The sequence below is a fragment of the Lichenostomus cassidix genome, chromosome Z, assembly GCF_008360975.1.
Source record: "Lichenostomus cassidix isolate B80296 chromosome Z, HeHo_3.0, whole genome shotgun sequence".
In the NCBI taxonomy this organism is placed as follows: Eukaryota; Metazoa; Chordata; class Aves; order Passeriformes; family Meliphagidae; genus Lichenostomus; species Lichenostomus cassidix.
Window position 1 is genome coordinate 41,430,408 of NC_139511.1, and position 24,496 is coordinate 41,454,903.

The window sequence follows — 24,496 nt, forward strand, 5'->3', positions numbered from 1 at the left end:
GTTTACATATTCGCAGAATGTCTATCATCATCTGAGAGTGACATGAAAGGAGACTTTAAAGGTGGCTGATAATAAGTACCTCATCATCAGCAGAGCTGTGTTTTGTTGCTGAAGTTAACAGGCAGCTCCACTGGTGCTCCCTGAGGAAAGATTACTCACATGTCAGGGGATGACAGGAACTGGGGCCAGCAGTAAGTGGATCAGTGCCTCAACATTGATTACCCCAATCAGAAAACCATTGCACAATTTATGCTGTTTAATACTGTACTTGGGGTACAGTTTTGATTAGGTTAGAAGTAAATAAAATTATTTTGCTGCTTTGTGTAAGGTCACTTTAGGTATTACCTAAATAGTCGGAGGATGTTACATACAGTAACCTGTTTGTGTTTAATTATTCAATTATTAGCTGCAAAAGTATTACAGGCTAAACTGTGGCAAGAAAAGAAGTAGATACAGACTGTGACAATTTTAGTTTCTTTCAGTGTGTGAATGATATTTTTCCATTGCCCATGCTGCTTTAATGGATTTTAGTTATTACAAAGCAGCTTTATTCTGTAGATGAAAAAGACATAGTTTCAAGATAGTGCTTTTTGCATTGTGTCTTCCACAAGAAGAGTAAAATATCATCAAGTAAAGTGCCATGGTCTGAATATTCTGGACAACAATAATTCAGTTGCAAAGTTGCTCAGGTTCAAGGCTGGAAAAGGCCAAAGGAGGAAGCCATTCTTGGTGAAGCTTCTGGTGGCCTAAATTTGCTTTGGGAGAGGACCACTAAGAGTAAATAAAATGTTATGTCACAATTTTAGCTAAAGGCAGCAGTTTGTAGATGAGACAGTTCAACACAATTTGTTTGTGCCGTATACAACCTTTTTACTCCTTTGAATGCTGTAAAACTCAAGATTGATCGGAGTTGCACTACATGAGATCTTAATTTAGCTGATATTTCAAATAATGTAGTTATGGCCCAATATTTTTAGTAACTTCATTCAATTAACTTCATTCAGCGGTTAAGGTACCTATTCAGATAACTATCCATTATCTTACAAATATATTATGCTAGATTATTATTATTATTTGAGTGAAATTTAATTTAAATATAACTAAGTATCAGTTTTTCTTATTTTTGAAAGAGATTGATGCAAAACTCTATTACTATAAAGCTCAGATCGCACTATTAAAATTTATTTTAAACCAGAGAAGAAGAGATAATATGGAGCTTTAAATGATGATTACTTTTTGTAGTATTTATGTTGTAAAAGTACATATGTGGGCAAAGTTACAGCAAGCAGATGTGTCAGCTGTAAATGGTAAAAGAACCAAAAAGACAATAGAAATCTGTTCCATGGATTTTTTCTGAGAGGATCATCATTGTATGCTCTGTGTGTAAATAATATAGATGATCTTTTGTGAAAACACTGAGACAAATGCATGGTATTGTCACAGAGTGAGTGCTTAGGAACCATCTTATCCGATGCCTCAGATCTACAGAAAAAAATTTATATAGTGCATATTGTTACCAAACATGACATCTAAAAACCATTGTTCAGTTTACAGTATCACAGGGCTGGCTAAAAATTACACCATTTTGAAAAATAGTTGTTTTAGAGACTTGAGAATTTTTTAGGGTATAGCATATATTTTTTTGTATTTTTCTCTCTACAGCTTTTCAGTGGAACTGGGATGTACAGTAAATGAAAGCTGAGGTTTTCAGATAATCATTTAAATCCCAGAAGTTAAGTTTGAGGGAAAAGTAAATACACTGAGGTTTGCTGTAAAACTGACAACGCCAACAAAGAGCTGCACTTGATCTCTCGGGAGTTTATAGTGAAATTTTGAACAATTTTATTTTCTGCGACATGAATGCAAGTGCCAATGGTCTGCAAATAACCAAGTTATTGCATATGAACTCTGCAGCAGGACTTAAAAAAAAAAATTGTTGTTTTTCATATAGTTAGGTCTGTATTTACTTGATTTGTATGACCTTGACAAGGTTTCCACATAGTAAAATTTTAGTGTAGGGTCATGCTGGGAGTGTTATACAGAGTTTGAGCTACTTAAGAATAGAAGGGAACTATTGAAGGTGAATTTGCAAAGTCCTGGAGTACCTGCTGAGAAGACCAAATTTCTCATGGTAGAGAAATGTACCACAGTACATAATTATACCCATAAAAGCAGTTTTACATGTAGATGGTTCTCCAGATGCTTCTTTTGTTGATAGGTGTGTGGGAATACCTAACATTAGGACCTCAGACCTGGGAGAATTTGGGTAAATCACCTTCCTGCTGCCCCAAAAGTGACAGCAAATGGTCTCTTTAATTTCTCAAACAGTGAACTGTGAATGCATCAACATTTGCCCTTCTCAGTGCTGATAGGTAACATAGGTCACAGTAGATAAAATAGAGCAAGAGAAGGGAATCAGGAAGTCTTGACTTCCAACACAGCAGCAGTAGGGGCTGGCCAGAACAGCTACCACCTATCTTCTAACATTATTCATCCCATTAGAGCAGAAGATGTAGATTAGTTGAATGAAACTCTCCCCTTGGCTTTAATACCTTGACTGAATGTTCTGGTTTAGATTTAGTACTAAAATTGAAGTTAGACTTTCTTTCCAGAGCACATTTCCTTTATTGGCACATATCTGTGTGTATAGAATATGTGGAAGTCCTCAAAGAGAAAATTTAAAATGTTAAGTCAAACTCTCAGGAAATCAGTATCTGAGTATTGCTTGTCATCTTAATTTCGCCTTTCCACATTTAATAGAGTACAGAGGGACAGTCACCATTCTCTATCACAGGGCTTTCATGCCATTGAGCTTATAAAATGACCAATATTCTTCAAACAAGTAATTTTATTTAGCATGTCTTCATCTTACGTAATTTGGCCTCATTTTTTTTCCCACATAATTCAGACTTTGAATACACTACAGTGTTAAATTCCCCATTCCCCAATTGATAAAGTATGAGCATGAGTTGCACTGCTCATACTTTATCAATTCTTTGCAAATATTGATGTCTTTTCACACATTTTTTGAGAAATGTAGTCTAAATAACAGAGTGTTTAGTGCCAGTTTTGAAAAGCCATCATATAACCCTGTCTTTGTCAGCATTACCTACATATTTAGGACAGCCTTCATCCTTCTTGGTTAAGGTTATCTAATAAGAACTTCCAGCAGCTTGCCTCTCATGTTCAAGCACCATCTTCATACTCACATGGCCATACACATTTTTCATTTATTTTATCCTTAGTTTGTTTACTCTTTAATTTGTAGCAATGAAATCCATGGAAACTGTAGTATTCAGCTGCTTTACATGAGAAACCTTAATTTTCCCTCCTGTACTTTTTTGCTTGCTTTACTATGTGTCTACCACCCTTTCCAGTAATATATTTTTAGCAAAAAAGAAACTTCAAGAAGCAATATGTAAGCTTCTTTCAAGAACAGTTTGGGGAAAAGCAAGAAAAAACATTGTCAACCACGTACAGATGACTTCTGTTTCTTAATGTAAGAATTATTAAGGAGCTTCAAATAAGGGGGTTTATTTTTAGACTCATAGAATCATAGAGTATCGTGAGTTGGAAAGGACCCCCAAGGATCATCAAGGTCCATGTCCTGGCCCTGCACCAGACAGTCCCAAGGAGTTGTACAAATTGGGACAACCATGAAATATTACAGAAACAGCTCTATTCTATTCTTTGTCATAAACAGATGAGTTTGCCTGAAAGTTGCTTGCAGCTCAAGAGTGAGTTGTTGAACTATTTGTAAAAACAGACAAGAATTTAGAAATGGTAGAAGCCAAGTGATTTAGAACTGGTGAGAAAGGTACCTTTTCAGGGAAAACTTGGGCCAAAGAAAAGTGCCTCTTTTGCTGAAGAGTTTCAAAGCACAGAATCCCTCAATCAGGCCTAATAAAGAAGTCAGTCTCCTGTGCATCAGTGTGAGAGCACTAAAACTAAATAGACTGTCTAAGAATGCAGTAAATCATATCGGGTCATTGCACTAATGAACGGTTTGGGCCCAAACTCTCGTTAGCTTGTCTGTAGGAAGAAAAAACTGGTAAAACAGCAAAAGGCCATAGGAGATAAGCTCTTTGCTGGTACTGTCTTAAGCTTTTATTGTTGAAAGACACCCTTTAGCTAATTTCAGACCCATAAAAAAAAAAGAAAAAGTTTGGTGATTAGGAATCAGTGAACAAGAGCAGAAAGCCCAAGTGCGTAAAGCCATAAATACCTAAGCCCTTGGGATAAGAGCCTGTAAAACTGTCAAAAAGCATTGCTTAAGTGACAAAAGACAGCCTCTGTTAACTAGAAGCATGGGTGCTGTTGGCACTAATCCATATTCATACAAGGAAGGCATATTTTTAGTTCCTTCTGAAAAGGCAAGTCTTTCCTGTTAATAACATTCATTCTTACGTTAAAAGCAGCTGTTTCCTCTGGGTGTGCTCTCACCCAGATTTCTCAGTCAAAAATGTAGGTTTCATTTCTCATACTTAACAGTTTTAATTTTTATGCTAATCTGTATTTCTTAATAAATGAAGAGTAAATAATTTTTGGAGTTTTTTCTTGGAGTAAATTTTCTTGGAATAAATTTTCAGATAGGGCTGTTTAAAAAAATAATGTAAATTATTTCAAAAGTTATTAGGAACCCTTTTAAAATGTGTATAGATGATCATATGTGTTTCTAAGGACTTTCTGTGGTTTGATTTCTCAAAGTGATCTTGCTAAGGCAGAGCAAAACTTTTACTAGACAAATATACAACTTTATATGTATTTATATTAATTTGTTCTTGTGATACTGACTCAATTAGTTAATGCTGGGAGAAAATTTTGACACGGAGCAATTTCACCATTATTTTTGTGTCTTATAATGTGAATGAGACTAGACCTTTTCCTATTTTTATGTTCCAAGTAAGCTGGTTAAAAAAAAAAGCAGTGAAGTTTTAATAGTGAAATAGTCTCTGCACAGATGTGATTTCTTTTCTGCCTAGAGCTTTAGCACTTGAAAGCCAAATATGATAGTCTTTTAGTGTTTACTTTTTTTAAGGGATTGTATTTTAGATAAGTTAAAATTCATGTCACAATTAATAAAGGAAAGATACAGTTAATGGAAATCTGCAGAAACCGGTTCTCAGCTAGTAATTTTGCTGCAAGAAACAGAAATTGACAGATAAACCAGATGTTTAAGAGTAGCCTGAAGCTAGAAGGCTGCACTTAGTTTGCTGATGTCTTTAAAGTTTACATTGACTCTTGTTCTTCATCACTGCAGTCTCTTTGATATTATCATGATTATTTTACAGCTAAAAATCTTGTAAGGTTTTACAGAAACTCAGGAAAGAAAAAAAAAAAGTTTCAAAAGTGCTTGATTTTTGGAGCAGTTTTAAGTGATGCTGCAGTGTCTTCCAAAAAGGTCTGATGCTGTGGAACATGTAAGAATCTCTCTCAGTGCTCTGAAGTGGGTTGTGTTGTTGCCTGGGTTTTGTTCCATGGGGTTGATTCAGTTGTATACAAGTGGCATATACCCATACAGGTACAGAGTTTGTATTTTGACTGTGTGTCTGTGAGAACTGGAGCTGGTGTTGATTTAAGGAGAGCAGATGTTAATGGTGTTTTTCTCAAGCATTCTGTTGCCCAAATAGGCATCTCTCGTCGTGAGAAAAGGCAACAAAAGGCAGTAAATCTGCCTGCTCTATTATGAAGGGCAACAATAGATTGATTTGTGGAGAAAGAGCAACTGTTAGGCTTAGGTAGCCTGTCTGTGTGAAAACTGAGTTTTACAGACTGAATATCTGTGCTGTCATTTTTGAGAAAAATTTAGTTCTATCTTAATCATGGTGGGTATTGTACAGGCAAGGAGAGTTGGAAAATGTCTGTTAGCCTGGATAACACCTCATGATAACACAGTTGTATAAAATTTAAAGTGTAAGCAGGTTTTCTTGTCAATAGTGGATGTTTAGACCATTATTTCCTAATCTGATTTTCACTGTTCCTTCCGTATAGGCGCTTCTTGTTATATGTTCTCAGTTAGCATCCCCTCTGCCTGCATACCAGATTCATACTGTGGCCGATGTACACAGATGAGTATGCAAGTATGTACCACTGAGTCTAGGAATCAGCCAAAAAGTATACAGAGACATGCAACCTGGCAGCAGGAAGCAAGATTCTTACTCCCCTCATAAGCTATAAACACTGAGCAAAATCTACAGAATTTTTAGTTGAAGTAATAGGACTTCTTCATTAATTTTAAAGGAAAATTTACGCATTTTAAACAATAGCAGAAAAAGAAATGTATATAACTGTTTGTTAAATAATATATGCTTATTTTAATAACTGTTTTAATAATTTGGTGCTCTTTTGTAATGGTAAATTATAGATACGTTCTCTTTGTAACAAGGTATACCTTTTGGTCCAATACTTTTACAATCTGCAGAGTTTTGATACATGTGGAGGGTGTTGGCATTAACAGAAACTCAATAAGAGCATAAAAGTTTAATTTGAATCCCTATATTCAGATTTATTTTCTAAGGGAGATGAAAGAAAACTGTCTGAGGTTTTCTGGCATTTAATGTAGTCTGCTCAGGTCTTTTGTTTTTCGATTCTGCCATGTTGTTCCTAATTTGAAAAATTTTGCCTCTGCAGTATGACAAAGATAGAAATGCCTTATAGATATGCCTTAAATGCCTCATTGTAAACTCATTTAGGCTCTCATCTTCTATAGTCTTTCAAATAGGGCATTGGAAACCTTTTGCTAGGCTTTAGCGAAGAACTAGACATGATATAGTAGTGTGTATGTATGGTGAGTGCAATAGTGATTTCCACAATGTTTGCCTCACTAACACCTGAAATAAAGGTCTTTGAGTATTATTTAGCCCCACAGTTCATTTTTCTTGACAGAATGCTTTGGGCAGTAACTAACCGTAAGAGTGTTAGGCAAAAAAAAAAGTTTCTTAAAATGTTAATTATTTTCTTTTTTTTTTCTTTTAAGTCTGAACAGCCCAGTCCTGCCAGTTCCAGCTCCAGTTCCAGTTCCAGTTTTACACCATCTCAAAACAACAGACAACAAGGTACCAATAAAGGATAAGAAATTGAAATGAATGAATGAAACGAAGGGGCCAATAAAAACAGAACTCATGGCATCTTATTACCTCTTTTCTTCTGTGTCTCACTGCCTGAACTGGCCACAGTCTGATTTAGAGACTTTTCCTCAGGTTGTTTTCAGACGTGGCTGTAAGAGCAAGATAAAAGGAGAGAGAGAAACTGAATCTGAGAAAAGGGTGTGAAGGTTGGTTGGAGGACTAAATACATGCCAGTTGCTTAACAGACACTAAACTCAAAAGAGGTGTTTCTGAGTTGTTCTTCTGCAGGGTTAGGTAGCGAGGCACCTGGCTCCATCTGAAGTCTTGGAAGAATGTGGCTTCCCATGGGCAACCAAAAGAAACCCACAGATGGGTTTATGTAGACTCTTTCAAAGGCTGTGATCACCCCATACTCTTGGGAAGTTTTAAGAGCACACAGGATTTACTGCAGATACATGGCAGTAAATCCTGTGTGCTCTTAATCAAGGAAGGATGATGGTTAGACTTAAAGTTTGCATTTTGGTTTTCTGGCTAATAATTTCAGTTTACTTGAAACTCAGTAAAGAATGCATTTTTCTTCCTGGAGGCTTTGCCAAGGCATGTTTTCTGTAAAGAAGTTGAGATTCATTCTACTTGAGCTATTAAACTACTTAGTTCCTGGTTGGCTTCTTTCCCTGGTTTATAAGATTGTACAACTGATACATTCTTAATGAGCTTTTGTTTCGTTCTTTGGACAAGGAGCATTAAAAAAGCAGCCTTTGACTAAACAAAATTGCTTGTTTTAGCCATTTATATTCCTCAATGGTAGACTTGATTTAAGGTTATGACAATACATTAGCGCCTCAGGCAGACTGATTTTAAATAGATCATCATGTGGTGCATATCTGTCCTACTGCCTTTCTGTAGGTGACTGGTACTGATTTTCTGAGGTTTTCTGGCAGTGTTACTCCATGTGAAAGAAGCAAGAGCTGAAGTGAACTGTGATAATGACTGGCTTCAGGCAATTGATTTTTACCCAAGAATAAACAGATACACTTCTTGCTGAAATTCCATTTTTGTTCTTCATGAAAAGCTCCTTAGTGGTGTGAACTGTCCACTACAAGTGAAAAGACTTGGATACCCATTTCTGCATCTGTTACCTTATGCTGGGCAAAAACCTAGTGACTTAGTATTTTCTTCTGAGCAGACTGGTCCCATCCATCTGTTCTGGATCATGTGTAAGACATATCACAGATTGTCTTTCAGGTCTTCATACCTTCTCTAGAATAGATGGGAGATTTGCCCTCTGATGTGAACAGCTCTGAAATGCAAATGGTATATACATCTTCTCTTTTTTGCCACAGTAAATAGTGGTTCCTGCTTCTTGCTGGGAGTTCCAGAAACCCCAGTTAATTTAAGCATGCTTATTGCCCAGGCCATGAATTTGTGTATCAAAGGTATGGAGCACCAGGCATACCATGGTATGTTCACGCTGTATGTTGTGCTCTGGTCAGAAGTTATGCTTTTTCCCTTCACTGGAAGTTACTTGCCAGGACTGTTGCTCTTTTTCTGTTGCATTCAGACTCTAGTGCTCACTGAAGTGTCAAAAAAACACAGCATGAGCTCTTTTCACCTCTTTTTGTATAAGCAGTGGGCTAACCTGAGGTTCTTCAACTTCTCCTATCCTTGGGGCTTACTTTGATATTTCTCTGTTTCCTTACCAAGGAAACTTGCACATGGGCAACTCCTTATTTTCAGTTTCTGCTTAACCATGCTGATCTCTTAGAAGGTAAAAACTTTTCAAACCCTTAAAAGGTTGTTATGGAATTTTAAAGTGTGTTTTAGCAAGGAGCAGAAAATTGCTATCTAGCAGAAAATTGCTAGAAAAAGAAGACCTAAAAATTAATGCTTTGCTGATTGCTACAAAAGCCTGCTGAAAAGTTAGCTAGCAGTTTGCTTTTCAGACTCCCAGACATGCCCCTACACTAAATGGGAACGTTTTTGAATGGCAGGTTGTTCAGTGCTTATGTGGCTGTCTGTGATGCATGTATCTCAGGAGTCCAAGTTTCTTTTTATTACTGCTCAAAAGCCCTTTCCCTCGTTCAGGGGTCAAATGATAAGTTTTTCAGTTAGACTACAAACTGCCATTTGCAAATAGTTGATCATTGTCTCCATGATATCCAAACAGGGACAGAAAAGGGAGCACAGCTCAGCTGCTTCTCCATCTCACCAGTGGTTTCAAGGATAAGAAACACTTCCACATAGCTCCGCTTCCATTGTCCCCTGTACAAATATCTGGTCAACCAGGAATTTGCCCATCAGCACCATCTGGTTTTCTTTCCTAGGGTGTGAAAACAGAGAAAATGTTCATTGCTCTGAACATGCCCACGCTGTGCCAATTTACAGAAGTTCTTGAGCAGCCTTAGTGATAAATCATTCTAAACATCACCTTTGAAGTCAATTGCACAAAATGGTTGAAATACCTATGGCCTGGACTTTGCTACATCTGGAATAGTCCATAAAGCTGTTCCTCCTATAAAGGGAACACTGTCCATGTTATGAGTATGGCACTGACTGACAGATGTCTACCTTCTCTGCTGGCAGTGACCAGGGAGGACACTCCTTCACTCAGTTTCTCTATTAGCAAATAGAGTTGAAAATTTCATTTCAGGCTCACTTTGTTAATGATAGTATTGTGTTTCTTGGGCTGAAGGAATTACACAACCATAATAGTAATTCCTATTCCTACAGCCATCACTGGTGCTTTATCTGCTGCTTCATGTCTCAGATGGGCTGTACTTCAATGTCCTGTGGCACCAGGACATTTTACTTTCTTCCCTCTTCTAATCTGTTTTTGCCCATTCTTATTTAATGTGGCTGTAGTGTTAACACTTCCCGGATCTATTAAACATATTCCTCTTTCTGTAACTGTCTCTTAGAGCAAAAAGAGTAAAAATCAAAACACAAACTGAGTTTAATGCAGTTTCATGAGCAAGTCAAGTTTTGTATGCTCTTCTTAATTCAGGAGAAGTGATAACATGGTGTTGAGTGGGATTGATGCACTTTGTACTTATAAAAATTGGCAAAGTGCTTACTCGACTTGAAATTGACCCTGAAATAATGGGAATAGCTGAAGTTAAATATATAAAAATCAAGAAGACAAAATTACTGCCTTGTCCGGTACAATTTAGTCAGAATGAATTGTTAGAACCAGCTTCTCAACACATGAATTTGCCTAAGAAATGTACAAATCAATATGTGCCCATAGATCTTTACTCATATAAAATGCCCTTTGAGAAAGCAAAAATATTGTGAACCCCAGCAATGCAAAAGAAGCATACTTTTAGAAAGTATATATTCATGGTCAATTACTGCTGTCATGACAGTATTTTACTTCTGCTATGGTCCAGGGTGCAAATTTTTCTAACGTGGGAGTTACAGTGGAGTTTCTTGAACATATGAGTAACTCCACTGTCATGAGTAAGTCTGTTGAAGCTGACTGAGTTGCTCATGTGAGTAAATGATTGATTCATGGATAAATGGATAGGTCCCTGCAGTGTAAGCCCCCAGTTCATTACTTCATTTGTTTAATGTTTAAGACTCTCCTATTTCAACACTCTCTGGGGAAGGTAGTTTTCAAAGCTGGGTGAATTGTCCAAAACACTGTCAAGTGAACTTTGTAGTATTTTATTGTCTGTGTTGTTTCAGGTCCGTTGAGGACAATAATGAAAGATCTGCATTCAGATGATAATGAAGATGAATCAGATGAAGCAGATGAGAAGGACAATGATTCTGAGTTGGAACAACCTGTAAATACAAGAGGAGGAAGCAGGAGTCGCAGGTGAGTCTCTTGTAATTGCAAGTAGCCTGCTGACCAAGACTTGTAGTGCTTGTAAGTAACAAGGTGAGGTCTAATATTCTCAGAGCGCTGAGTAGCAAATGGGCAGAAAATTCACTTTCTAAAGCATCTGCACATAAAAGAGCCCCTTTTAAAACTAGCAGAACTAGCCATTCCTAACACAAACTCTTCCTGTACTAATCGATATGGTTATGATAATCCTCATTTGTTTGACTTTATTTGATTTCATGCCATTGTGACTTGAAAGGAGGAGTTATAAATTACTGTCTGGCCTAAATTAGAAAAAATTTTCCTTCAGCTGTTGAATGAGCTATTCTATACATAATCACAAGACCTCTCTGCTTACCAGTTTTAGATTAGGTTGTTAACTTGGTTCCAAATCAATGAAATTTGAATTTCAAGTAAGTTCTGTGCTGCATGCAGTAGATAATGTATAAAAGTGCATTAGAAGATAAAGCAAGCATCTATGACAGAAATTTTTTAAATTTTCAATTAAAAAAAAAAATCTTCTGCATCCTTGCTACAACCTTCAGAGGGCATTCCAAAATTCATCTGTTATTAGGGCAGCTTGAAGCTCTGTCCAAATGATGTTCGAGGTTATGGAAAACCTGAAACTGTTTCTCAACCACTTTTCATATTATTTTCTTTATGTAATTCAGATGATTTTCCTGTTAGTGCACAGCATCTGAGAGTGCCAGTGTCAGCTACAGCATGAATGGAAAGGCAATAGGAAAACTTTAATGAATGTCAACTGTTTCCCTGGTGTATTTTAGCAACTGTAATCAAGGAGAAAAAGACCAAGATGACTAACAGTTTGCGAACTTGTTGGTGTCAGTGATTGTGTAAAGGATTGTTTCAAGCTCAATGTGTCTCCAAATGGGGAGATTTTGTTTCAGGTTTTTAATGGAACGTCAAGGCTATTGTTTCTCTGTTTCTTTTTATCCCAAATAACTAACTCTTCTTTTCCAACAAAAAAATATTTGCTGTTGTTGCTGAGTAAATGAGGGTGAAACTGGCTAGGAGCTGGGCTTTTTCATGGGACCTCTACTGAGATGCTAAGTTTTTAAATTTTAATCAGGAAAAAGTGTGTTACTTTTGACAATTAACGAGGAACTTTCTAGTAAAACATGTGTTCAGGTGGGAACTACAGCTGTTTGGAAAGCTTTTAGAAGAGGAGAAAAGTATCCCTAGAGACCACTTTCCTTCTTTGACATAGCTGTGAACTGAGATAGGGAGCAGCAGTTTAATTTTGTAGGTATTTAACCATTTCTGTAATGTTAGCCACTGTTAACTGGACACTTCATCTTAGCCAAGTGTAGACAGGCAGCCTCCTTCTTTGTGCTACAAAGAGTTTTTTCCAGAGTGCAGCCCTGCTCAGATGCCTCTCTTCCATGTGACCTTGATTAACGATAGCTTGCTTAGCAAAGTCATTGTAAGTCCCTGCCTCAAAGTCCAAGGTTGGCTCACCCCGTTTGACAGCCCTATGTCTGCAGATGTAATGCTGTGGCTCTTTTTTTCCGCAGGGTTAGTCTGAGTGATGGCAGTGACAGTGATAGCAGCTCAGCTTCCTCACCACTGCGTCACGAGCCAGCACCACCTGTATTGAAAACCAGCAACAGCCAGGTAAAAAAATGCACTTTGGCTTTGTATTAGCAGTAGACACTGTTCACATCAGTCTCAGGAGTTCGATTCGTCTCTTCTCCTCTCCCCTACTGGTGTTTATCTAGAAAGATACAGTATTTTTTTACTGCACTAGAAGACACTACTAGAAGTAGTTTCTACTTCTCAGAGTACTTGTCTCAGATTTGTAAAAGCTAACGTAGTTGTAATTTCTGAGGTAGGAACATAAGGTAGTTCAGTTTTTCAGAGAAAAGAAATTAATTACCTAGAGTTGTGAAATACTCCAGGGACAAATGAGAATTAGCTTTTGGGATGTACCTCACCCCCAATGAGTAAAACTCTCTAAATATAAAATTAAGTGTAAAAACTTGTTTTCTTTACTAAATAAAACACGCCATTTGTCAGCTACTTACAGGAGCCATAATTCATTCCCAGTGTAAGTTATATCATACACAAAGTTGTCGGGACACTTACTGGCAATAAATGGCTACTTACAGTTATGATATAGTTAGAATGGTGTCTACATGTACTAAAAAGAGTTGGTTTGGGTAGTGAGTTTCATAGGTGGGTCTTTTCTATATCTCTTCTCTATAACTGCTTCAATTGTCTGGCAGGTATTATTTACTTGTCCTTGATTTCCTATTAAGATTTCTAATACAAGCTATAGTACAAACCCAAAATATTATTCCTATTAACTAAGTTCAAATACACTGTGTGGAAAAAAACCCCCATCTACTAAGAAGTACTTTGTGCACTGAGAGAAGGTGATTCCATGTCCTCAAAATATTATTACCTACCAGAAACACTGCATGTTTTTTTAAGTTGTCTATACAAAAGTTACAAGTTTTTAAGAGAGAGTCTTGAGGTAAAAAAAGGTGGCTGTAAGGATGAAGAATATTGCATTTACTGGACACATAAGCATAAGAAGAAAAAACATCTGTCTGTGGCTTGTTGTTTGATAAAGACTGGCTTCTAAAGAGCCAACGTAATTAGTAGTTGTTAGTCTCAATATCAGCAGCCCACTCAATCGCATCTTTTGTGTTTCTCTGCTCTTTGCTGATCTAATAAAAGATCTACTTCCACATTTAACACTCCAAACAATAGCTATGTGTGTTGGTTTTGCTTAGCCCAGAACATCAGCAAGGTATCTTTAGTATCTAAGAGAAATTTAAACCCTTCAAAAGCTGGGGTTTTGTGGTAGGCTTGAAGAAGTGGTTGAAGGGTGGGACAAAATATACCCCTGTGTTCATGAGTTAGTTTTCCTTAACCCAGTTTTGCTAGTGAGTGGGCAGTGGCACAAAGATGGCTCCTGTGTGTCCTGTGTGAAGGTTCTGGATGTTTTCACCATGTCCAGCAGAGCCAATCTCTGATGACTCTGAAGATGATGGACATGCTACTGGCCAAGCCTGGGCCAATTAGAGGTTCTAGTTACACCTCTGTGAAAACATATACAAGAAGAAATCAAAAGAATGTGAGTGCACACTTCTTTTTAGCTAGAGGAGGAGGAGGAGGTGAGAATATGTGAGGGGAAAACAGCATGGAGACACCAAGGTCAGTGCAGAAGATGGGGAGGAGGTGCTCCAGGCGCCGGAGCTGAAAACCCTCTGCTAGCCATGCTGACGACCATGGGGAGAGCAGGTTGTCCCCCTGCAGCCCATGGCATCCACAGGGGTGCAGAGATTCACCCACAGCCTGTGGGGAGCTGCCCATGCCAGAGGAGCAGGTGGATGCCTGGAGGAAGCTGTGATCCAGTAGGAGTCCCAGTGTAAGGAAAGGCCTTGCTCCTGAGATGGAAACAGCCTGGCCTCAGAGGTCTGCACCCTGTAGACAAGGAACTCATGAGAGAGCAGGTTCAGGCAGGCTGCTGCTGGTGAGATTGGACCCACAGCAAAGTAGTTCTCAGAGGACTGTCTCCTGTGGAAAGGACCCCATGGCTCAGTAGAGGACTCTTCTCCCTGACCAGCGGAAGAAATTTTGGTGATGGACTGACCAAAAAACCCCCTTAACTCTGCCCCTCCCCCCCCCACCCCATGCTGTTGGTTGGAAGGAGGGACGGGGTGAGCAGAGAAACTACAAACCGTGTTCGTAGCAGAAGAAATTTTGGTGATGAATTGACTAAGAAAAAAGTCCCATACCATACCCTGCGCTCTCCCCGCCCCCCCCCCCCCAGCTGTTGGTTGGAAGGAGTGAGGGGAGTGAGCAGAGAAACAGTGTCTTAATAGCTTATTTTCACTTCTCATTTGCCTCCTCTGATTCTGTTTAGGATTAGGTTAGCAATAAATCACTTTGCAGCTCTAAGTTTTTAGCCTGTTTTTCCCTTTTTCTCAGTGCATCCTCCCACTGGTTCTTTATCTCAACTCATGAGCTTTGTGTGTGTGTGAGGTTTTTTTTCCCTCTCCCCTGCACAGCTGTGGCAGGAGAGAACAGAGAGAGCAGATGTTATAGGTGCCTGACATTTGGCCAGAATCGAACCATAACACTGTGTGCCAATTAAAATTGAATGTTACATACCTTCTTCCATTTCTATAATTGAGCTAAATTTTGTAATTGAGCTGCAAGTTGGAATCTCGGGAAGCATTGTGAGAATTCAAATTGTATGAACCATAGCCATAGCCACATCTGGAATCTCTTTGTGTTAGCATAGTGGTGCTTGCCAGGATGATACCTCTTAGTGATGCCATCAGGTTTGTGTTGACTAAGTTCCTTCATAGAACTGAAGAGCTATGATGGAGTTAGTATTTGTGTAAGCTTCCTCACACATGTTTGGTGCTGTATCTCATCTAAACAAGAGTGCTTAAGATGTTAAATTTTAACTACACATCAAGAGCACTGTAAGGGAGCAACTTTTTCAAATATATTGTGTTCTTGGTAAGATTCTATTTGAAACCAAGAATTTTCTTCCTGTGAAAACAATAAAAGTATCTAAAAGGTGCTGGATCCAAGATTAAAGGTCTGGGTTTTTTGCAGGGTTGGGTAGGTTTTTTTTCAAGAAAAAGCTTTTTTTTCTACTGGCCTACACAGCAGTAACCCCAGGAAGTGTTGAATAGAAGTACTAGAATTATTCTTCAAAAATGCATGTTTTGATTCTGAACGTGCATCACTCTTGGCTAAGTGAATCTTTATGTAAGGTTAATTTAGATCTGCAGTCACTTTCTCTAGATAAGGAAATAGCTGTCTGCCAGGTGTATTCTTCAGACGCTGGGCAGTTTAGGGAGCATAGATTAAATTTAGTCATTTATACCAAGGGAAGTAGAAATGAGAGAGGACTTGGGGAAAAATGTCAGAGAGGCTTCTAGAAGACTTGTTCTTATAGGCTTTATTTCTTGTTTTAATTGCTAAGTTTTATCCTGTTTTGTGGCTGCTTGGTATGGCTTTGGAGTTAATCATGCTAGTGATGTTAGTCTCACCTACAATGAAATGTGAAACATAATCTCCCATTATCTGTGATTACTTAGTTTTCTCTGATGTTTTTCAGAAGAACTGGTTATCTTCTAGGTTAGGAATTATCTGGTGATTTTTATTTTAACTTCAAAAAAGTGTTCTCAGTGGAAAAAATTGAAAGATCAATCAACAGTTCCTTTTCCCCAAAATATTCCTGCCTTTAGTCCTAAAAGTTTCATTAAGTCCTGCTGCTTGTTGATGTGCTCTTTCCTCTGTTTCAGTACTAGATGAAGCAATCTTGGTTTGTATATGTGATAATAAATGGATGTGAGTGGCATTGAAGGAAGGGTACCATATAAGTGCAAAAGAAATTACTATCAATCACTTTCTTTTTCAGTTACAACTCATGTGGTCATTTTAAGGACTGTTTCAAAACCTCTGATGTCAAAGGAAAGAGAGCATTGTAGGGGAGAGGGGAGAACAGGAAAAGTACGGTGATAATGTGACATTTCAAAGGCACTGGAGAGACCCTCAGCATCATTTTATATCTGCCAAATCACCTCTAACCCTACCAGCATGCAAAAGACAGGAAAAAAAATTGTTGAGAAGGCTTTAAAAGACATGAAATTCCTTCTTTTAAGGATTAATAGTATTACTATCACCTCTTTCCAGTACCTCAGCATTTTCTGTTGTAAGTTACTTTTTGTTCTGGAAAATAGGAGTAGGTTATATGGTTTAAAGAATGAAAAGCTCAGTTTTGAGTTTTTGTTATTAACAGATAGCATAATTGTCAATATGTAATTGTATCCAACGATGCATTTAATTTTTATGGTATTTTCTTTCTTTTCCAGATTTTAGAAGTGAAAAGTCCAATAAAGCAAAACAAAACTGATAAACAAATGAAGAATGGGGATTGTGATAAGGTAAATAACAATGAGGTAACAATAAACTACTCCAGAATATGATACTAAATGTGCTTACCAAATACCAACCTTTATTACAGAATGTAAATCTTAGTACATTTTTGCTTTTAGTTTCCTTTAGGTGCAGATCTTTCTGGTTTCTTTCTGTAATTATTTTATTTTCTCTTATATTTTGATTTTTCTTTTTCTTTTTTCAATTGGCTGATTTGGCAAATTTCACCGATTCGAAATCTGCCATTTATTTATTTAATGTACTTTCCACCGTGAGTTTGTATTGTGCTTCATGGAGGAATGACATGTGGATGAGAATTCACAGATGTATTCCTAGCCAGTAAATCAACCAGTTGGGGGGGGAATAATCTGTTTTCCAGAAACGTTTCTGAAGGCTATGCATTAAAAAGGGGCAATGTGATTTAGCATGTTAACTAGAATGATATGAAGCAACTGTTACCAGTTAATGCTGAGATAGTTTAATTTAAAATCTGTCTACTGGTTGTGGGCAAGAGCTCTCAATCCTTACATGAGTGAACACAGCAGAGTTGCCCACTGTGGACAGGTTTCTCTGAAGGTTGCTATTTTACTGGAATTAGTGTAGATTTTGTGGTAACATGAGGCAAGAGATGAAAGTTGCAGTATCTAGATTTTTAGTATCTAGATTTTTATCTGCAGTAGCAAGATTTTAAGTGCTCTGATCTTTTGCTTTACTTTTTGGTATGCTGTTTGATATGCTTTTTGGTTTCTTAGGTTGAGTGCCATATCTCTCTCTGCTTACAAGCAAAAAAAAAAAAAGTTTTTTATGGCTCAGGCTGAAGGAGAAAGTTGATAGTAGGGTGGAGAGGTGGGACATGTTTGACGTCCCAGGAATGAAGCAGTGGAATTTACCTTTGGATTAATCTTGTTTAGTCTTTCTCTCCTTATATCTCCCTGTTGACACAGAAGAAATGATTACATACTTCTAGAGAAAAAGAGTGATTTGATTGGGAATCTTTGGGTTTGGTTCTCACATGGAAAGCTGGGAGATGTTTTCTAAAGATGCTCTTTTGGCATCCCCAGTCTTTTGATGCTTTTTGGCACAGTTGGGATACAGAGATTATCTTCTACAGAAAGAAGATTTCTTTCTTCTTCATGAAGAAAATTTCTTCATGACCACCTATGAAGATTTTTTGTCAGCGTGAAGTATCTTAAAAAAACAGTAAAAAAATTATATTTGGGTTGTATTAAGCTAGAGAAAGACTGACAATTAAGAAAAAAATACAGCTTAAAAAAGAGCTTGGTCTTATCTGAAGTCCTGTGTGCAGTTTTAGCTGCCATAGTCTAAGAAAGATTTAAAACTATTAGAGAGCATCCAAAGGAGGGCTGCAAAGATGGGGAAGAGTCTAGAGGGGAAGGCCTACAAGGAGCAGCTGAGGTCACTTGGTCTGTTCAGCCTGGAGAAGAGGAAACTGAGGGGAGACCTCATTGATGAGGGGAGACCTGTTGAGGGGAAGAGAAGAGGCAGACACTGATCTCTTCTCTGTAGTGATCAGTGACAGGACCTGAGGAAATGGTCAGAAGCTGAGTCAGAGGAGGTTTAGGTTGGATATTAGAAAATGTTCTTCACCCAGAGGGTGGTTGGGCACTGGAACAGACTCCCCAGGGAAGTGGTCACAGCACCAGCCTGACAGAGTTCAAGAAGCTCAGAGAAGGGACAATACTCAGGCACATGGTGTGACCCTTGGGGCTGTCCTGTGCAGAACCAGGAGCTGGACTGAATGATCCCTCTGGGTCTCCTCCAGCTCAAGATATTACATGGTTCCAAGATTCAAAATAAAATTTCCATTTATATTGTTTCTGAAGACATCTGAAGCTTATGAATTACATAGCTATAACTTAATTAACAAGTTGTTTATGCGGGGGGATTTGTTTCTAGGCGTATCTCGATGAACTAGTAGAGCTCCACAGAAGATTAATGACATTGAGAGAGAGACATGTACTGCAACAGGTGAGGAGCACTCTCATGCACTGTCACAGTGTGCTCATTGAAATTGTGACGTCATATCTATATTTTTGCCTTAATTTATAACTCTGTGATCAGATTTGATAGCCTTCAAGCCTGTGTAGTCCATAGAAGTCCATTACCTCTTACACAGCAGCTTGGGAAGTTTTTTGCACTTAAACTGTGTTGTCACACTAAATGACAAATTAAAAAAAAAAAGCCTATCTGAGATATACTTTTCACCAGTTTGTTTCTTACCATACTGTATCAATAATTATGAAAACAGAATGGGAGAATGGATATAACTGTGTATGGTGACTTGATAAAAGTCTTGTTGCTTCAATCATGAAAATGACCAGCCTTTTCTCAGAAACAAAAGGAGCGTTTTTTTCCCATGAAAAGCAGAAAACATGGAATTCAAAGCAAAGCCCACTTTGAGGAGAAACATAATATATTCATTGAATCTTCTGAAGTTGTAGAATTAGTAAAATATGAAAGTGTACAAACCAAAAAGGCTCCTAATGTACTGGAAGGCTATGCAATAGTAAGAGCAGAGAAAGTATTCTTGGTTTTGGGTGGTATTGTCGGTTACTATTGGATTACAAATTGTGAAGATTAAACAATAAGCGTCTACAAAATCACATGCAATTGTAGCACAGATGGTTTTATTATGTTTAGCATGATTATGTTCCAGTTGTAGAGATGTTTTAAAGAGGAAAATTTTTAAATTATTTCACTCACTTGTCAAATTTCTCAACTAAGTGTGTTAACAATATTATGCAAGCCCCAGCTTTAACATCTTTGTAAGTTCAGACTCAATATTTTGAGTAAAGCTGAGAAAACTATTGAGTGGTCATTGAAAAGGATAATCTTGGTTAAGGATATTCTTAATTAAACATGAATTCTGATAGCTTTGTCAGATTTTATTTTATAACATACACTGATGCATGTTGGTTACCCTTCATATTTAATATACAGTTGCCTCCCAAGTTTCTTTTTCTTACAAAAGGAACCAAAGCATACTTTCAGAATGGTGGCAGAGCCAAATTTTTATCTACCTTGGGAAGTTATGCAGGGGGCTAAAAGATAGGAATTGCAATGCCCTCTCCATTTCACATTATTCATTAATTCTCAAAGATTTCACATTAAAATTGAATCTGGAAAAGCCACTCTGTTGTAAATTCACACCATATATTTGCTTCCTGGGCACTCACTTACCCAGTTATCCAAGGCACAGCTTCCAAAAGGTATTGCTTCTGGTACACATCTGTGGCCAGTGCAGCTCTTACCAGCTGTCAGCACAGAACTAAGTCACTGTCCCAGCCTGGGCAGTCTGGCCATGAACCCAGCTTTCACTGGGTTCAGCCAGCCAGCAGATCATAGGACTTAGGTGACTTCATGGGAAATTTTGAAAAAGAAAATCAACTTCAAAATGTTTTATGCAAAGCAAATATAAGTACAGGGAAGAAACCTTTTTCTTTCCCCATTATGGTGCTCTAGAGCTTTTGAAATCCTGAAGGGATAAGCCTGGAGTAGCCAGATCTGACTCTACAACTGAGCATGCTCTGAGTAGGGGCTGGGACTAGCAAAATCCTTTCCGATTGGAATTATTTGGCCATCTGAGGAAACACTTTCAAAGTGGGTGAAGTGCTTCAAGTTGAAGCACTCAGTCTCTTTCTCACTAGTAGCATTTATTTGTTGGTGAAGAAGTATTTGTCTTTGGAAAAAGAATGTGTTTGTCCACTAAATTGTCTTCATTCTAATATGGATTACTGTTACAGTAAGCTTTGTGGGAAGTTACTCATACAAGTAACGTCAAGTGAAAAGAAACATAACAGCTGCAAATTTAGGGTAATTTAGGGTCCTGTTCTGAGTAAATGAAAAAGAACAGTATATTCTTGTGCATTTTAAAGTGGACTTTTTTTTTCTCTTGAGACTATTTATCAAACCAGAGAAAGCATTCATTCATGAACTTTGCCTCACAACTTGCATTAAGAATGAGTCATTTTAACACTGTGATCCATGATTACTTATACATTATTACTTACGTTATGAAAGTTTGGTTGATGTAGAACTGGTGTTACCTTCCTGGGGGAAATTGTTCTTGCTGATTGTTTCCTGTGTTTCAGAGCATGTGCAGGCTGTTGGTACAGCCCCAGTGAAAGCTGGATTTATGGCCAGGCTGTGCAGGCTGGGACAGTGGTTCAGTTCTGCTGGAAACAGCATAATACTAGCCATAGAGGTCTACAAGGAGTCAGGGGAAGAGCCAAGTTACTCACCAGTAGCCTGCTAGGTAGTCTGTACTAGTGAATAGCCTATGCTGCTATAAAACAAAGCACAGCTTAGTTTAAAAACCTTTAATCACTTAATATTCTGCAATTCATTAATTCATATGATTTTATCAGTTTACAGAAATATCTTCCTAATACTGAATGAACAACTTGCCGATAATCAGTGCTTCTCTGCATTAAAAGTAATCTGTCATCCCATCTTAAAAGTCCTTACTGCTTTGCAGGTTATAATTAATGTAAAATACCTCCAGTGGGCACAGAAGTTAAAAAAGTACAGAGCTGCGAAAGTTTCTAGGAATGAGTATGAAACTTCTAGACTAAGAAATACAAGTGTATATAGAGACTGTAGGAAGTATAAAGGTGAGAAGAACAAGGCACAGAACTGCATAACGGGATGGTGCTTAGCATGAGCAGAAGGATCAAATACAAAAATATGCAACAGAAAATTGTAGACAGCTGCAAGAGTTTTAAAGGTGGTGTTAGTGTTGAAGTGGAATGGTGGTGGAGTCGTGTGTTCCTGAATGGTGGTTATCATCTCCTTAATTTATGTTAGGGCAAGTAAGTCTCTTGCACATGTCAAAGTCTGCTGCCCGCAGACTTTGGAGGCTTTTAGAGAGGGAACTTGCAAAAGAACAATGAAGGCATTGATATTGTGTAAAAGCATAGGCTTTTCAAACTTATGCTGAGGAACATGAAACGGATTTTTCTTTTCTTTACTTTTTTTTTTTTTTTAATCTCAGTTGTTACCAAGTCCATAGGCATGACAGCAAACAGGAATGCAGCCAAATTGGAAATGAGAAAAATGTATCTGCTTGTGAATGTGGCTCTTTCCCAAGAGAGGCATTTTTATTTGAGACACTTTGTTAAAGGAAGGTGAGAAAGGGAGAAGGCAGGAGAGATATGATACTGCACTGCAAATGCCTAGATACATAGTGAAATAATTCTGATGTTAAATGCTACTTACAGACGTAGGAGAATTCCCAAGAGGGAGAAGACATATGAAAAAGAACATTAGACCAAGAAATTAGTCCTGTGAGAATTACCTGAGCAGTTTTTATACAGCATTGGACCATGGCAAAACAGAAATTGGTCTGAAATTACATTTTAAAACCAAATTTCTCTACCACATCTTTCACTGTAAAGAAAGAGGTTGGAGTTTACAGTGCTGAGGCTTTTTTTTTTTTAGCTCATTGAAATAATATGATAACTGAGTCTGCAATCAGATGTTAATGATCTTAACGCTGCACGTCCAATATATTAAAATTTTGCTGGCTAAAGCATGGTTTCTAGCTCTGCATTTTCAGTGCAGAAATTATAATCATGACCACACAAAAGGCAGCAACATCTCTGGTAAGCCTTTATGTCTTATTTTGAGGCATCAGAAGTCATATCTTCAGCTGATAAAAAATATGAAAGCCAGTGTAATAGGCAGCACAGGCATAAGGAAGAAATTGAGAGTATGCAGCATAGCTGAAAATTACATTGCTCATGTCCACAAGGTGCTTGACTTCAGATGGCAACTATCTTCTTAGAATTTTCTGCCAGGGGCAGCTTGGAGGTCTGGAAACTATCACATGGCCTAAAACCCTCCATAAATTGAAAAATGACTGTCATTAGTTGCACTTTGGCTTCCTTATACAAACACACTCATTTGCTTGTTTAAAGGCTGATAAATAGTTATACTATGATGGATAATGATGAAACTGAGCTGGAGAGACATTAGGTAAACAGAGACGTAATTTACAGCAGAAAAGCAAAGCTTATACAGCAGGAACAAATGGGATATTTTTGTTCTTTGCAGCCTGAGGTCTTGGAATAAAACATTTTAGTGCTGTGTTTTTAATGTTAGAACTGTCAGACTTCCTAGCAACTAATCTCAACCTTTTATTCTTTTTTAAGAATTTCTGAATAGCACAAGGATGGTTATGCTAATACTGTAAGTCATGAATTCCTCATTGACTGGCACACAGGCAGGTGTTTTTCATTGAGCTGTCTGGGTTTATCATGATACATTTTTGTACATCCATTAAAGCCTTTGGGGTTCATTTCAGTCATTTGCCAGGTGCCCAGACATAGTGACTGTATCTCTTGGGGGCTGCATGAGGGATAAGTTAAAAATGTTTATGTTTCCCTTGACCTGGAGCTTAAAAGCCCAAAGCAGAACTTGATCAATAGATGTCTTTATCCATTTCTTAAAATATGCAGTGCTGTTTATAAATACATGTGTTAGCACTTTTGTATAATCTTTGTTTCTAAAATGAAGTATATTGCAGTGGAGGGTTGCTAAGGGTGGTATTCTTCCACAGTAACACAAGGAAGCATTAGGCAGAGTTGTTCGAAGTAGCTTCATTTTCCTGGCCTCTGCTTCTGTAAACTTCTTGTGCAGCTGTTTAGTTGTCTCACAGTGGATATTCAGAGACGAAGCCCAAGATTAGATTGCAAACTTTACAAAAGGAGGCTGGATTGCCTGCTTACCTTTGCTTCTGTCTTAGATGAGGCTCCAGAGAGTGCCAAAAACGAGAATGACAGTACATAGCGAAGTTTGGTTCTGGTAACAGTAGTTTTTTCCCACTGGATTTTTTTTCTCCTGTCAGTTGCAGAACAGTAGGGGATGCAAAAGTGTTACAAGAATCTGTGAATCAACAAGCAGACAAATGAAGTTAGTCATTTTAGATTAATTTTGGACAGCTGCAAACCAAATTGAAAAGATTTTTTTTTCCCACTTTTGAAAATAAAAGGTGATTGAAAAGAGAGATTTTTATTGTAACAAGCATTTCCCTTCTATTATTTTATCTTGTTTCCACTCTGTTTAAGTTGTCCTGGTTTGTGTCAGTCCACGCCTGACAATACACATTTCATATTTCATTTATCATCAACGTAGTCTTTACTTCTGTGGTCTGAGAAGAAAAAATACCTGTTTATATAATGACATGGAGAGCAGAAGGCTACAAAATATTTAGTTTAAATTCATTGTTCTTTGTCAAGTTGGTCTATTCCTACCAGATTTCTCTTTTTAAGGTACACATTGTAACCCATGTGTGCATACATCTGTATCTCCTCCAGCTGTGGAAAAGGAATTGCAGTCAGAGAAACAAAGCTCCAAACAGTCAAGGAATATCTTGCCCTAGTGTTTCAATGGAGGTATATGTGGAAGCCCCAGAATTAAATGGGTTTCAAAGTGGAGGTTGCAGACAGGACTTGGAGTGTAGCCTGAGAGTCACACAAGGGTGTTGGAAGAACTGAGAAAAGCAGTGTTCTGTCAGTCTGTGAGCCACCCAGAGGCTGCTCCAGGGTGGGTTGACTTTCTCTGTGCTCTTGGCATGTCTGTCTCTTGGAATGAAAGAGCATGAGAGATTAGTGATCATTGTGTTGGCACCATGTTAACCCTTTCTGACAAATAA

General features: G+C 37.9%; 1 protein-coding gene across 2 annotated transcripts in view; it reads left to right on the forward strand.

Moving 5' to 3' along the window:
- Window positions 1-24,496, forward strand: part of MLLT3 (MLLT3 super elongation complex subunit) — a 125,636-nt gene that overhangs the window by 96,536 nt on the left and 4,604 nt on the right. For both annotated transcript variants that reach the window (XM_085041947.1, XM_085041946.1), the window contains 5 exons: window positions 6,977-7,055; window positions 10,755-10,887; window positions 12,429-12,528; window positions 16,758-16,829; window positions 18,739-18,810. In XM_085041947.1, coding sequence (XP_084898073.1) covers window positions 6,977-7,055; window positions 10,755-10,887; window positions 12,429-12,528; window positions 16,758-16,829; window positions 18,739-18,810 — 456 coding nt within the window. The remainder of the gene's footprint in view (window positions 1-6,976; window positions 7,056-10,754; window positions 10,888-12,428; window positions 12,529-16,757; window positions 16,830-18,738; window positions 18,811-24,496) is intronic.